Source organism: Plectrocnemia conspersa, unplaced genomic scaffold (assembly GCF_051122295.1).
Source record: "Plectrocnemia conspersa isolate PC_06_02 unplaced genomic scaffold, ASM5112229v1 ptg000014l, whole genome shotgun sequence".
In the NCBI taxonomy this organism is placed as follows: domain Eukaryota; kingdom Metazoa; phylum Arthropoda; class Insecta; order Trichoptera; family Polycentropodidae; genus Plectrocnemia; species Plectrocnemia conspersa.
The window spans coordinates 19,676,715-19,692,212 of NW_028277178.1; the positions used below are offsets into that span (position 1 = coordinate 19,676,715).

General features: G+C 33.8%; 1 protein-coding gene across 1 annotated transcript in view; it reads left to right on the forward strand.

Annotated features, from left to right (window-relative positions):
• Positions 1-875: 875 nt before the first annotated feature.
• Positions 876-15,498, forward strand: part of Jupiter (microtubule-associated protein Jupiter) — a 102,526-nt gene continuing 87,903 nt past the window's right edge. Inside the window, exon 1 of the mRNA XM_088204543.1 lies at positions 876-1,002. Coding sequence (XP_088060669.1) covers positions 947-1,002 — 56 coding nt within the window. The 5' untranslated portion in view covers positions 876-946. The remainder of the gene's footprint in view (positions 1,003-15,498) is intronic.

Sequence of the window (15,498 nt, forward strand, 5' to 3'; positions counted from 1 at the left end):
CGACTTACTACTGTGTATAGCCTATAAGACTGCTAACAATCAACATACGTTGATTGTTAGCAGTGATTCGAAAACTTTTTATGTTGAGCACCTTTATAAAGTTAACAATATTTTTACTGAGGAATAAATTTATTACCATTCAAGCATGTAAAGATTCATTAATCGCTAAATATAATACTTTTATATTGGAAATTACAAACGATTTCGTATGTCTACACCTGAAAATCCACTGTACATTAAAAAAATATCTGTTAAGCGAAATTTTGCATTTTTTAACAAAAATTATTGAGCTGAATTAAACAGAATATAAACTCTTCCGATATCAGAAAATACTATTCCACAATCAAAAAATAGTTGTTAAAAATACAACTATTCATCCGTCTTAATTGATACTATTTTGTTTCAGTTATTATTTAGTTCGTGTTTGTTTGAGCTCGCTACCAGTAAAACTCCGGCCTAATCACTAAAGATGAACAAATTCGAACCTAGATCATCAGGATTATATTAAAAGATATCTGAGCAGACTTTCCACTTTAACCATAAATTTGTTCGAGATAACTATCCAACACGTATCTATTTTTAAAAAGCAATTTATTGCTTCTATTTGTATGGCCAGAATTTACTGTCTTAATGTAAAACATATTTATGTTTGTATACTTTGTAGTTGAATTTTTATTTACAATTAAAAACTTAATATTTTTTTTATGCATATTTTTATATATTTGTTTACTACTATCCTCATAAATGTATTTTAAAATTATTATTTTAATTAAAAATAATATTTGTATTGTATTGGAATATTTTTTTTCATAGTCGCATTTGTACAGCTTATGACCAAAATTGCAACCCCAGTGTTTCCATCTGGCGGCCGCGGTGTAGTTACTGTGAATCAGTCGTCCTGTTCGTTCGTCGTTCGTGCGTCGTTTCTCAGACCTTTCGCAGCATCATGACTTCTTCCAAATTCTTTACTTCCATCGAAGAGGGCTCTCGCAGCTCCATCAAGTAAGTTGCGCACGTTTATTTTCGCTTCGCTTTCTGCTCGACTCGACCCCTATCGTAACTTGGTTACGAGAAAAGTTTGAAAGAACGTCCGTTGCGTTTTGAAAATCGATTTGTTTAATGAAAATAATCAATATTTTATCCGATTTGCGTTGGAAACGATCAGTTGGATTTTAATTAACACTTATCGCTCGAACTTTTGAACTTTTCGGGTGCGGGACGGTTTTATTCGTTTATCGAAAATGTAGGGTTGGCGACGCATGCGCAGTTGGTTTCTTTGGTTATGATTTGTGTTATTGTTAGTTTATTGCATGTACCGAGGGGCTAGAAACATACCAGAGCAAACCCGAAGTTTTGCAATATCCGCAAATATGAAAATATTTAATTAGAATTTGTCAAAATGATTTAATAACACTTGTGAATTCCAGCTAGACTTGTGGAAGGTTCGAGACATAATGTATTCAAAGTAACGCAATCTATTCGTTGTCGTTATAGTACACGTTTCCAGAACAGGAAAAATGCAATTTTAATTTGCACTCCACTTCCCCCAGTCTCACCTCATAATGCCATTGGGGTAAAAGTGTGTGTTTTTAGGGGAGATTTCAAGACCCATATGTGCATTATATGGGGGAGTGTTTCATTAACGATTTACGACACACTCATAGTCATAAATCCCGAATTATCGATAAATATTTGAGCGATTGTTTCTCAAATTTCTACAAATAAATATTTTGGGATATATATTTGATACAACTGCTATTTAGAACTAGAAAATTGGCAAAGTTGTGCTGAAATCGTCCATGAGGAGACTAAAACGAATTTGTGCAACACTTCTTTGTATAGACAAGACACCTGACAATTGTGGGCGGAACAATAGATTTCTTTGGCCTTTTCAGAAATTTAAAACCATCTCTTTCAAAAAGTTTGTATAATGAACATAAGCTTCCAAGAATAAGATTCAATCATTAATTGTTTTTTTATGATCCAAAAGCATTCACATGGATTTATTCTTTAGTATGAGTTTAATGTTTTCCATTTAATTTATATAATTTCTTATTAATTAACCAGAAGCAAAGGCAAAATTTTTAAATTATAGATTGAAAATTTACTTCAGAAAATAACTTGAACAATAAAAGTTTTATAAAAAAATGATACTTTATATCAACCGCGCTTCGAAAATTTTCCCGTGTTTTTTAGCTGCTTATTTAAACCGCGCAGCGATAACAAAATCTGATAATTTAAATAAGTTGGTAGAATCGGTTAATCATCGGTTTTTGTTTTTTGAATTCTAACATGTTTTCAAAGAACATGTTATCAATTCGAGAGCATGTCCAAAAATGAGGCACTTGAAACAACTGGAAAATTCAAAAAGGGCAACAAATTAAATGGTCAGAATAAAAAACAATTTTATGAACAGCCTAGTCATAATTATATTATCCAGGGTCAGACTCAGAATCAATATGAAATGGTTAGAATAAAAATAGAATACGGTCAGAAAAGAACGAAATGTCAAAATAATTTTTACCATTTAATATAAATTCTGACCAGTCCAATTTAAATTCTAACCATTTAATATCAATTTTGACCATCTTATATTCTGAATAATGTATTTTGAACTTTTAATATAAATTCTGACCCGAAAAATACGAGCTATTAAAAAGCTTAATAGACAGTTGTCGTCCTAAATTATTGAAAACAAAAAAACGCTATTACAATATTTGTTCCGATCTTCTTTTACGTAATAAAAACGACCCACGTTTCGATCGTATTGTAACGTGTAACGAAAAGTGGATCCTTGGCGACTATAGAAAATTGCGGAGACTGGTGGTCTGCGATCGATATAATCCACTACATTATTTCGAACCCTGACGAAACCATTACAACTGAGAGTTATTGTCTATAAATCGAGAAAACGCACTAAGAACTACGACTGCTGCCTGGTTTCCACGCTGATTAATCATAAAGGTCCAATTCTCTTGCACGAAATGCGCGATCATATATCGCACGATTGCCTCTTGAAAATTTTGGGTATTAAATTCGGGAGTGTCCTGATTTCCGGGACGTTTATTTTCGATATTATTTAAAGTTTACTGATCTCTTAAAAAATAATTAATTTAATGTTAACGGCGATTTTTAATTGATATTTTACTAGAATAAAAGTAATGGAATGTAAAAAATAAGTATATCAAAATATAGTTTTGGGTAATTTATCTATTATTATACTGGTAATCGTATTTGCAAAAGCTTATGTGAAAAAGATTGGCAGATAATCGATCATATGCAATATTACGACATACGTTATTTAACAGTTAGAACGCACGAGATTTCATACGATCGGTGCTTGCGTTCGAACCGCTGAATGCAATGATTAAAAACCGGAATAACCTGATTGAGGGATAACCTACCGTCGAATTGGCAACCCTTTTGCCTCTAACTAAGCGTTCATTTCTCGCAGCAGGAAAAGCAATGATTTTAAATCAACGTCAATCGTGGCGTTCGTTGAAAGCTCTTTCGTAGGCATGGCTGGAGAACAAAGAGTCAATCGATCTTTGTTCTTTTGCTATTGTGTTTTAGCATGTGCATTGTGTATGTGTGTGCTCACCTCGCAGGCTCCTGTTCGTTGGCCTTAATGCAGTATGTATTTTGAATAGGCAGGAGACTTATCCGGTCACGCGTTTCATCACGAAATCACGTTCCAGAGACGTGGCGGTTAGTCATAGCCGGCGATGCGGATCCTTGCCTTTCCAGGCGGAGCAAGTCCTTCGTCCTCCGCTCCTCTAATCGGCGGACCCCGCGGTTCCGGTTTCTCTCGTGCAAGAAACCGGGCTCGTGGCCCACGGGTCGTCTGAGGCGAGGATGTGTGGGAATGTCGGCGATACAGGGCCGAAACATTGGGATGACGGACTAAAAACTAGCCCGCGGACGAACGACTCTAATTGGAAGTACATAAATGAAAATGCTTGTTAATATGTTGCATTGTCTGGGAAGAATAAAGAATCGATCAGGGAATTTAGTAACAAAAACTTTTGTATTATCAGAATCATAGTTTTAAACCAATGCTTGTAAATAATCCCTTACAGTATAAGACATTAAAGCATAGGTTAAATCTTAAACATCTTACTTTTTTCTTCAATATAGTATTAAAGATTTTTGAACTTTCCGAGAGAAGAAATAATTCTTACTAGAACTACGCACCATATCATATATTCTTGGCCACCCCTTGATATAAATATGTATACTATATTGAACGAAATCCCTTTTAAATGATTGCTCTGTTGCCCTTTAAGAATATATATTCGCCCCCATCTTATTCCACCCCAACTTATGCCTATACCACGTATCTACGAAAAAAGGCAAAACTAACTGGCACGATAGGACCTGATTAAACACAATTTTTCTCAAGTTTATTTATTGTCTGAGTGATCGGAATTAGTGATTATTATAATTCTTTGGTTTTCCTAGCCTTTTTTAATCTCACGGATTTATGTGATGAACAATTAAGTCGTAAATAGATACATATATACTATCAAAAACATTGTAACAAATAGATAAATGCAGCTCATAGAGAACGTCATATGTATGTATGTATATATGTACAAATAGTACTAATAATATAAAAAAAGTTTTGCTATTTGCTGTTCGCACTTTGATGTCGAGTATGGTTATATTTATACTCTTCTGAAAACCCGCCTTCTGAGCTATGTACATATTTATAACAATTATGACTCAACTGCTCTTCATCTTAATCCCGGTCTATGTTGAATATGGACCGCAAGCGATAATATATGTTTCTAAGTTCTCTTGCTGCTCGGCTCGAGCATGATAAATCAATAGAAAACCACGGGAAAATGTAGTAAGTCACTTTAAAATCATGCAATTTCTGACTTTTCCTAAATACTAATAACGCCTAGAATTACATTTTTTACATTATTGTTCAGTGAAGTAGTGATTTAGAACACAAATTTTGATTTACAACTCTATTCCCCTTGACTTTTTATTAATCTATTTGGATCCACCCCAAGCAAAAACATACATATAAACATATACATAAAATCCATGTCCGAAAAATCGCTTGTATGAAACTGCTGAAGTTCGTTACCGAGTGTATATACATGATGATCCAATTCGAGTTTTCTATGCTGCAGCGCTGTTAATCAGACAGCTGTCAATAATCACTCGTATTCAAAGTGTCAAATGTGAGTTTGCAACAGCACATTTACGAAATGGATCGCTTAACCACCTTAACGCGTTAAAATTGTTCAATTGTTCTACAGAAGTAACAATTCTGTGTTGTCAAAATTTACGGAAAGATTACGGTCAATTTCATCGTCCTACTGAGCGAATAATTTGCAACGTAGTTGACTGGAAGTGTTGAAGACAAGCTAAGGTTCAACCGAGAATATTGCTGCTATAAATGAAAGTGTGGCCGAATACACGGAATTTTCGATTCGTCGGCGTTCACAGCTTTTTGGCTTTTCTTATTGCGCCCTCTGGCGCATTTTGCATCTAGACCCGGATAACATAAGAACTAAAACCCAGAGACCATGGATAGTGGACCGTATTGTGGTCAGGCGGCGTCATTGGGCCTTATTTTTTTAATACTATGAAGATCGGACTGTCACAAAATCGAATACATTGACGTGGAAGATATATGTTTCCAACAAGACGGCACAATTTTCCACACATCTGGTGCAATGTTAGATGTTTTGCGTGAAAATTTCCCATGTCGCATTATTTCACGTTTTTTATGCCGCCAAGATCATGCGATTTAACGCTGTTGGATTTTTTTTAGTAGGGTTACAAGTCGTGTCTACGCCGACAAACCCGAAACATTTTAGCATCTAAAAACCAACATCCGCCAAGTTATAGCCAAGATACCGTCTAAAATGTACAAAAAAATCATCGAAAGGATCGGTGCTCCAGAAGGTCCAGAGGCGGCCATTTAATTGCTATTATTTTTCATAATTAATAAAATACATGACCGTTGTGGGTCAATCAAATCTGGAAGAAAATCGTTTAAAAATACATTTAATTGACAATATTGAAAAGGGTTAAAATATTTAACCGTGATAATACCTATCAATGTTTAGGGGGTTTGAATGTATTGTAAACCTTAGAGATGATATTTTTTTTGTCATCTGCCAACCCTAATCACTCGACTGGAAGTGCATTGTCAAATACTGTTTATTTTGGTGTCGCACAGCATGTACGCATATTGTGTTTTCTATTTTCGTCAGCACTGCCTCGTTTCACCGTGACCCTCCAAGATTTACTTATAAAGGTTCACTCTCCATATTGAGAAAGGTCAAGAGGACCGCAATCGCCTAATTGGGCATTCGTATGCTAAAGCTAAAGTAATTAACTAGTCGGCTTTGGAGAGCGAGCAAGTTAATTGAGGCATTTTGCGCTTTCCGCTTGGAGGTCTAGCAGAGGCGTCTCGCAATTTTCGCAATCTCTTCGTTCGTCCTTCCCGTTTGCCAACTTTTACTCTCGGTCCTTTCTCTCTGGATTTTGTGAATGCAGCGTCGGTTTTATGGGGCACGGGCGTCGCCCACGCCCTCATCAAAATGCAAGCTCGACACTGCCGCTCGTGATAAACGATTGTATGTACACACGAATATTTCTCTTTACCAAACTGGTTTTAGATCATAAGCGCCATAACATCTCGGCCGCCCTATTTAGTCCGATTCGACGATTGCCGGCCATTATCCTCGGATAATGCAGCTTCGGTTGATCCGATCGAACGGGCAGAAATTATAGGTACGAGTCGCACTCGCGGGACACTCGATACCGGTATTGTGCACATAGTGCAGATCGTTGCGGTCGATAGAGTTACTCGGCCCCCGTGGATGTGTATTCAAATCGCTCTCGGAATTGGGCATGGTGGTATTATTATACTCAAGAATGTCAAATTATTGAGTTGGAGACGTCGTTGCCGGAATGCAGCACGAATGGTATTATCCCATTAGTCACTGCTAGCGAAGTTTAGCGTCTCCGTTCTATTCTATTAATCAGATGGGGTATTTATAAATAGTGAACGTTTTCACGTACATTGAGCATATGGCATCTTGTTTACGTATAAGGAATTGCCCACTTTCGATGTGTAGGATTAAAAAATCAATTAAATAACGCATGGGATTCCATACATTGACAGATGTATTATTTAAGCGAAATGTTAGATAGCAATTCAAGCGTTCTAAATTAACGATATTTTACTGTTCGACTCCGTTAACCGTAACATTTGCGTAAAGTGAATGGTGTTGATTTGTTATTAATTAATTATAGTTAACCGAGAAATGTAGATATCGTAATCTAATCGCAGCTTAGCAAATGAATAACGCTATAATTAAGTTTCTTGCAATGGCGAGAAGAATTCCACAAAAAATGTTCTCTATTCTTTATCTAAATATATTTATGTATATATACACAGATCTTGGATTGTGGATCGTTTTACAGACCTTAATGGTTGGTAATTATTGTATAAGTTTTATTTAGCAAATGAAAAATAATTTATAAGCATAACATATAAAGATTCCAAAATAAATTTAGTCACGAAACCATTTTATATTTTGTACAACATAACCGTTCGAAATTATTAAAATGTAAGATAGTTTTGGTGTTTAGGATATCTTGGTCATAGTCAAAGAAAGTATCTACATTGTCCCCCACCCAGAAGTTGCGACTAGGGATTGTAATAATACCGGGATTTTTAATACTGGTACTATCGAGAGAGAAAACAGTCAATAACGGTATTACCGGTATTGATATTATTGTTATTATTTTAATTAATTAATAAAAAATTAATATATTAAGGATTTTAATTATATCATTATCCCTTATAATGTTCACAATGTACATGTTATGTTTTGTTGAAATTTGTGACTTGTAGATTTTTGTTTGATACCTAATGTTATTTTTAGTATTTTTAAACGTTGTTTAGTCGGCTTATCTGATCTGATAGATGTCCATTCATTCAAAGTCAAACTAAATGCTTTATTGCTAAGTTTATGCTGTATATCGTTGAATGATAATACATGCTTGAAATCCAAGGAGACAAGAGTCGGAACATTTTCTTTGAAGATGTAGTAACTATTGTCATATTTTTTGGGAAATAAAATAAACAGGCAGGTTAAATTTCGACTCAAGCTGCCAATATTTATGACCAATTATCCGTCTGATTATTTATGAATATTTCGTGTTTCAAACAATAAGAAGCGTTTAAACAATCTACCTTACATTCAGGTACTTCTTAAAATACTTGATACGCTGATCTTTTATTGTGATATCTACGAGTATCAATATAAATAAATATTTATTTCTTCACTTTCATTAATTTATTCAGGGCACTATCAGCCAATTTATTCCAATAAAATATATTTCTATATTACTCATAATTTTTTGTTAGTTACGATTATACGAAAGACGCTTATTATAAAGGATTTCGTATAAAATTGTAAATCTGCGAAAAAACAGATTTATGTGATTTTTTTTAAATACGTTTATTTCAATAATATAAATAATTTTACAGATATACTAATTATATATAATATATAATACATGTTACTGGTTTATAACCATTTTCATATTTACAATTAGATATTAGCTAAAGTTAATAAAAAATAAGAATAAAAAACGAAACCTTTGTGGTCATAATTCAAGAGAAAAAATTAAAAACCTTTTACAATTAAAGCCAAAAAATATTTAAGTACCTTTTATTTCATTAGAGAACTGGAATTATTGATATGTTGTCTTTAGCCTCTAAAACGTGATTTGCTATTTTGTGCTTGTATTTAAATTTAAGGTTGTTTTGATTAGATTATTAGATTAGTGTAATTTCGCGAAATATTTTTATGATATTTTTTGTTATGAAAATGACAGCGCTCTTTAATTGTTAGTATTTTAAGGTTAATATGCATTTTTTTAAATTAGTATCTAAAGGTATATTGTATATTATTTTTATAGTTTTATTTTGAATGACTTCTAATTCAGAAAAAAATAGTATTACTGGTGTTACTCCACACCGGACTAGTATATATTAAAATGGTTCTTATTAATTGTTTGAAGGTTATTATTTTTTATATTTAGCGCGCTTTTTCTATTAAATATATGTCTAAGGACCGCAATGGCGGCAACCCATTTAGAGCGAAGTTCTAAAATATGCTTATTAAATTTATCTTAGAATCCAGGTATAAGCCCAGGTGTTTAATGCTTATCTTCTATTTTACGTTATTGCCATCTTCATTTAGGGGAGGTGTGGCAAAGTTTGTCTACGTTTTGTGAAAATAATTGCTTCTATTTTAATTCGGTTGATTTAAATTTTTTACCTCTCAAAATATTTATTTAAGATTTCAAAAGATTTTTCTATTTATTCGCGATTGGTTAAAATAGCTGTATCGTCAGGGTAGATAGATAAACGCGTATTTTATATTTTCGCGATATCGTTCCTATAAATTATACAAGATAAAGAGTAACGCCCCAAGCAAACTTCCATGAGGAACTCCAGTTGGAATTGTACGCGGGATCGCGTGTTGGTTTATATGATTAAGATGTATTTATTTATATATTTTAATTTTAATTATTGCACATTTAATATTTATTTTCGAGAGATTTATCTCTCATATACTTATTTATTGCTACTCATATTAAAAGTAACAAATGTTGAGATAAATATTGTAGAATAAAATATACATAAATACTCCATAATCCTAAGTCGATAACACTATTTGGGTTAATCCTTTACATTTTACAATAACCATTTTTTTATTCTCCGCTTCCGCTATAGGCATCGTCGTTTTCCTAGTTTTAAGCCATGGAGAAATCGTTTCCAACATATAAAATGTAGGGATTGAAAAAAAATTATTTCATTTTGTAATACCAGTAGTAGTTTTTGCCCTATACAAAATGTATTTCAAACCCTAATTGCGACATGAGACTTTACAAAAAGTAGTATTTTTGTTATGAAAATCTTCATATAACACGAATGTAATTTTTTCTACTATCAACCTTTAGTCATGTCCTTCCGCCACTAGATCGTTTTTCACAGATCCATATAATTTTACATATAACTTCATGTATGTAAAACAAGCCTCTTCTATATGACATTGGTATATTTATGATTTTTCCTGTAAATAAAAATGGGAACATGTTCGATTGGGTCTTTTGCACCCGGAGCCGTGAGGCTTAAATCATATTCTGTACTATTATTATCTTTATATAGATGCTCTTGTTTGGTTAAAATACTTCGTGATTCAACTCGTTGCTTTTAAGGCATTGTAAGTGCCTAAAGAACAATTATGTTTTTGATGTTAAACTGATCATCTGTAATCACTACAAAAATCGTCTCAGACACGGGGTCAAGCCATGCGCGCAAACCCGCCGAACGATGATAGGAACAGAGAACCGTAAGGAATTCATCTGGAGCCATTTTTTAAAACACCTCCAGCTATATAATTCATCGCAAGTGCACGTATGTGGCTCAGTCGAACGAGCAACCGGCTCCGGGCGAAGAAGAGTTCGAAGTGCATTCGTGGACCGTCAGTATTTTTGAACGGTTGACGCCCAAGAAGCCAAGAATGCAACCCGCCTCCTTTCCACCGGTGTTCACCGTCGAAGATAAAATCTCGTCGACCGGTAGACCTATTTCCGTGCACTCTTGCGCCAAAATGGACACACTTAATTTTCTCCAGCGAGCTTCCAGAGACGCTTCTGATTGCTACTGTATTTATAACGCGGTACCAAGAACAGGACCTCGTCTAAAGCTAAGCGTTCATTGTAACTATTTAAAATAAATGAATAAGAGTTTATTTTAAAGATCATGATGAAAAACGTAAGAGAAAAGTGGCGATTCTGTGATTTCCCATTACTGTGGGTCCAAATTTAGGTAGCTTTGAATCATCTTTCATTAATAACTGAATGTTTGCCTCACAATTATTTATACCAAAGGCGGCATCCAAACTCTCCGTTTGAGTAATGTTTGTCTGAAAATGTTGGACTACATTTGGATTCCAAATATGGATGTGGCATTTCTTGCCTACAAAATGCACAATCATTATAATAGCAGCAATCAACCTATGACACAATATCGCAGTAAAATTACCTTCAATTTAAACTACAACTTGTGTGGGTGGCGTTGTATTTTTTACATAACAATTTGCATTTTTGTTGTTGCATTGCTCTGATGATTTTAGATTAATCATTATTATTCCGTGAGATTAATAAAAGTTATGAAATACTAGTATGAGGTGAACGATCTGAATTACAAATTAGGTAATATATGCATTATAATCAGGCCTACCGAGAGGGGGTGGGGGGATAGGGGATAATTTCCCGGGGCTCGTTCTCCTTAAGGGGCCCAACTCTGGAAAAAAATCATAGCAATAATATATTCATAAAAAAAGTAAAAACCGACTTCAAATAATGAATCTGATACAAACTATGTATTTCAGATATAAGTTCCTTTAACCTTTCTTTTATACATATTATACAATTAATATATATAGAAAATTTGACAAACCGAATTTTGGTCAATGGGAGGGCACGGAAACAATTATCATTTCTCAGAAGTAAAAAATTCACGTCAAAAGCATTAAAATCGTGTTAGCGCACAGTTTCCACTGCGACGATGTTAAAAATATATAAAATGCAACGATGTTAAAAAATATATGAAATGCCATTTTTGTCATGAGGCCCGGAATCATTGTTTTTCCATGGCCCGGGTTCGCAAAGTTTATTACTAATGTATCATTAGATTCCCCTGTAATCGTTCGTTTGTTAAATATCCATATTTTTCGATTTGAATAATACTCAAAACTAATTTTAGTACGATTTCTAAGGTTAATTATAACATACAATGACACTCACTACATCGACTTTGTGTCAAAAAATTGTTGTATGGTGTAATTATTTTCAATGTCGGTATTTGAACTCACGACCTTTGAATTGAAATTCAATTGCCCTTTGTTTTCATTTACATATATTTGTAGATAATCGAAAGCAGTAACTATATTAACCAGGTTGAACTACTATAGAAGTATGCTATAGTTTAGTTTGCAGCTCCCTGGTTCTTTATGTGTCGGAATTCTGATTATGATTTGTGTTGAGCTTACGGTTCGTCGTCCCTTTCGGGCACATTCTTCTTACCGACCACCGAGACGAATCTTTTAAGAAGGATGTGCGTTTAATCGAGAACACAAGATTGAATTCAATATCAGATACACACAGCGTCCATTGTATCGGTGTAGCGTTTCAGCCGGATTTATCTCGCTCGTTTTTTTTCTTCTTTTTTTATTTGTTTCTTGGTGGCGCGGTTATTTTCTTCGTGGTTTTTCTCTATTTCGATCACAGTGCACATATCTACGACACGACGTCGACACTTAGCACACGCTATTTGATGCGGCTTTGATGATTTTTCGATCGGACAGTTAGATCCGAACAGAGGCTGTGTTCATCCATCCGTTTGATCTGATGCAGTCGCCGCGGAGCGCGACACAGTTTTGTAGCGTGACTCATGCTCAGATTGCAAGCGTCTACTACTACGCGATTTTGCCCTTTGACAAAAACGAAAAAGGCGATAGTGCTCTTTGTTGATTTATGCCTCATCTCGAGAGTTGACGCACTCGCAGCACTTCTATAAATAAACACCGTATGTTTTATTTACATATCTTGGTCGTTGATCTTTCTGTAGTGCAATTTATAGACTGATTTTGCTCACACTTTTTACGTGATGAATTAAATTAATATATATATAATATGAGGGTTGCTTGGGAATGTGTCGAGGTGGAGTTGTATTATTTTTACCATTCTTTTATAGCGTTACTCGTGTTTCATCGACATTTTTTGAGTAGTTAAGATGCTAGTTTACTAAGCTTAAATTTCACAGTAGACTGTAGAGTATTTTTTTATTTTTATTAAATAAAAACTAAACTAATTTAAGCAAAAATATGCTTTGAAATATTAATCAATTTTAAACTAAATTCATAATAATCTTATCATTTTTCTTCGATGTTTAAAGTGCAAAATGTGTAATTGTGATTAATTGTGAACAAGCTCGTCTGCCTTGTGATAGGTCATTGTTTCAATAACGACGCAGATTAATTATTGAAAGCACGCAAAAATGTCTGAACACACGTTAGTCGAAAGCACGAAGTTTCGTTGTCGTGGTGCGTGTTTCGAACGCTTTGGTTTTTCCGCGTTACGTGTTTTAATTCGCAAATGGACTAGATTTTAAGGACCAAAAATATGGAAATTAGGGGGGTAGCGTCGAATTTTTTGCGAATTTTTTTGCTCGCGTGTTGTCGCCGAGACCAAACCCAAAATTTTGCCGCAAAATAATAATTACGCTGCTCTCAATTAGGCGCATTAACACACAAATTTTCAAAATATCATTTCGTGCGTCGTACCCTTAAATTATATTTATAAACGCCTTTGTGCGACTCATTGAAAATTTCCATTTAAAAAAGATACACTGCCCGCCGAGAGAAATCCTCTTAATCTCGCAGGAATTTCTTAGCAGGAAACGAGTCATTTTACGGTTTTAAATTATATACACACACGCTTTGGAATCGTGCGATCCAGTTTCGTGGGTGTCTCAAGTCTGCGTTTGACGAATGGGTGTTTATCTTTTTTATAGTTAAGTGTATCGATATATTTTTCATTGAGACATATATCATTTTAAGTGGACTTTTATTATGCAAATGTCTATTACAAGATAACGACGTTTTAATCAAACGTTTTATTAAATTGCTTTCGCAAAGTCCACTTTAATATTTGTCATTATCCTTTTAACGAAACATGGTCTGGTTAGCGACATTTTAATCGTCGTATAAGTCGTAATGAGATATTTCCTATGGAAAGATGCTTATTATGGTAATGTGTGGGTGGTGCTTCTGATCTTATAAGACCTTAAGGTCGAAGCGTTTTTATGTGATTAATTCATGGTGTTATAAGCTCTTAAACCGTGTTTTATGTTGTATTAGTACATCATACATAGAAGGCATTCGTGCTTGATTATGATCAAACTGCAGTTTTAAAACGTTTTTTCCCTTTCATACTCGATTCCGGGAACGAATTAACCGCAAAGCTAGGGAGTATTGACAATAATGGGTATGACTAAAAGTAGCATGTTGTGGATACACATGCGTGGTGATTCGGTTTCGCGAAATAATGGCGTGACAATTTGCAAATAAATTGTTATGAAAAATGGAGAGATAAGAGGACTGTTTGTATGAAATATAATTTGCAATGCATGTGCTGAATAAGCTGACTCATTTTAGTGAGGTTTTTTTTTGTTCTTTATTGTGTGTGTTTTTGTGAGGATTTTACTAATGTTGTATGCTTTTACTTTCGTAAATAACAATGATATGTAACTATCAGTTGATTGTTTAATAACAATCATTGCTCCAATTTATGTATCCGTATTGTAGGTTCGATCGATATTGCTCAATCATCGAGACAAGCTTGGCAGATTCAGGTATTTTCGGTTGTCGTCGGTTTTTTTATTGTGTATTCGTTGGAATGTGGCGATTTGGAATTTTTATCGGTTTGGTGGTTTGTATCTCTGCTTTTTATTGCTTAATAAAAATGATTATTTTTTTTTACTTTCGAATATACAGTGATAGTATAAGATAAAAGTGTAATTTGAGTATTTACATTATGCATACTCATTCCTACGTCAAATCAGAAATAATGTATGCATATCTTAGACGTATTCGTGCTGATAACAATCAAAGTACACTTTTCTTTAAATATATAAAATATTTATATACAATATTTTAATAGAGTAATTAAAAACATACTATAGTGTAACTGACAAATTGATTGATTGCCTTAATATTTACGTTATATAGTTTGTTCAAAGATAATTGAACTTAAATAACGATTTTTATTTTAAAATCTAATTATTGTTTTTTTTTACAGCTTGGCAGTTTTAGTTACTGATACATCGTTATTAGGGAGAATTGTGGCTTTTGCGATATGAAAGGGATTATAGATGGCCTTATCATTCAAGGCTGGAAATAGCACAGTGGATAAATTAATTTTCTAGTTATGGTGCGACGGCCATATGTTTGATTTTCATTTTAATGAATACTTAATAATATAATATTTTAATCAATATATAATAATTTAAATATTGCGTAATTTGTTGTCATACATTGAGCACTTTCTCTCATATGGCGAAGGCTATGATGACACATACAAAGTCTTTGTTTTGCTTCATTTTCTTCATTTAGCGATAAATATTTTGTACACATGTGTGTATATGTTTTGCAAACATATGGATTAAATCAGCGATGATTAAACCTACTCAGCATTTTCTTATCTAAGTGATTAATCTGAATAATCAGGTTAAAGTTTCATTGTAATATTATTTAGATCAACGTATCGCAATATGCATTAACCATAAATGGAAGAACAGGAAGTGAATTTCATTAAATTATACTGCTAAAGTAAATACTCGTGTTTATCTTATGCGAGATGTTTACCTCTTTTGGTCGCATTGCA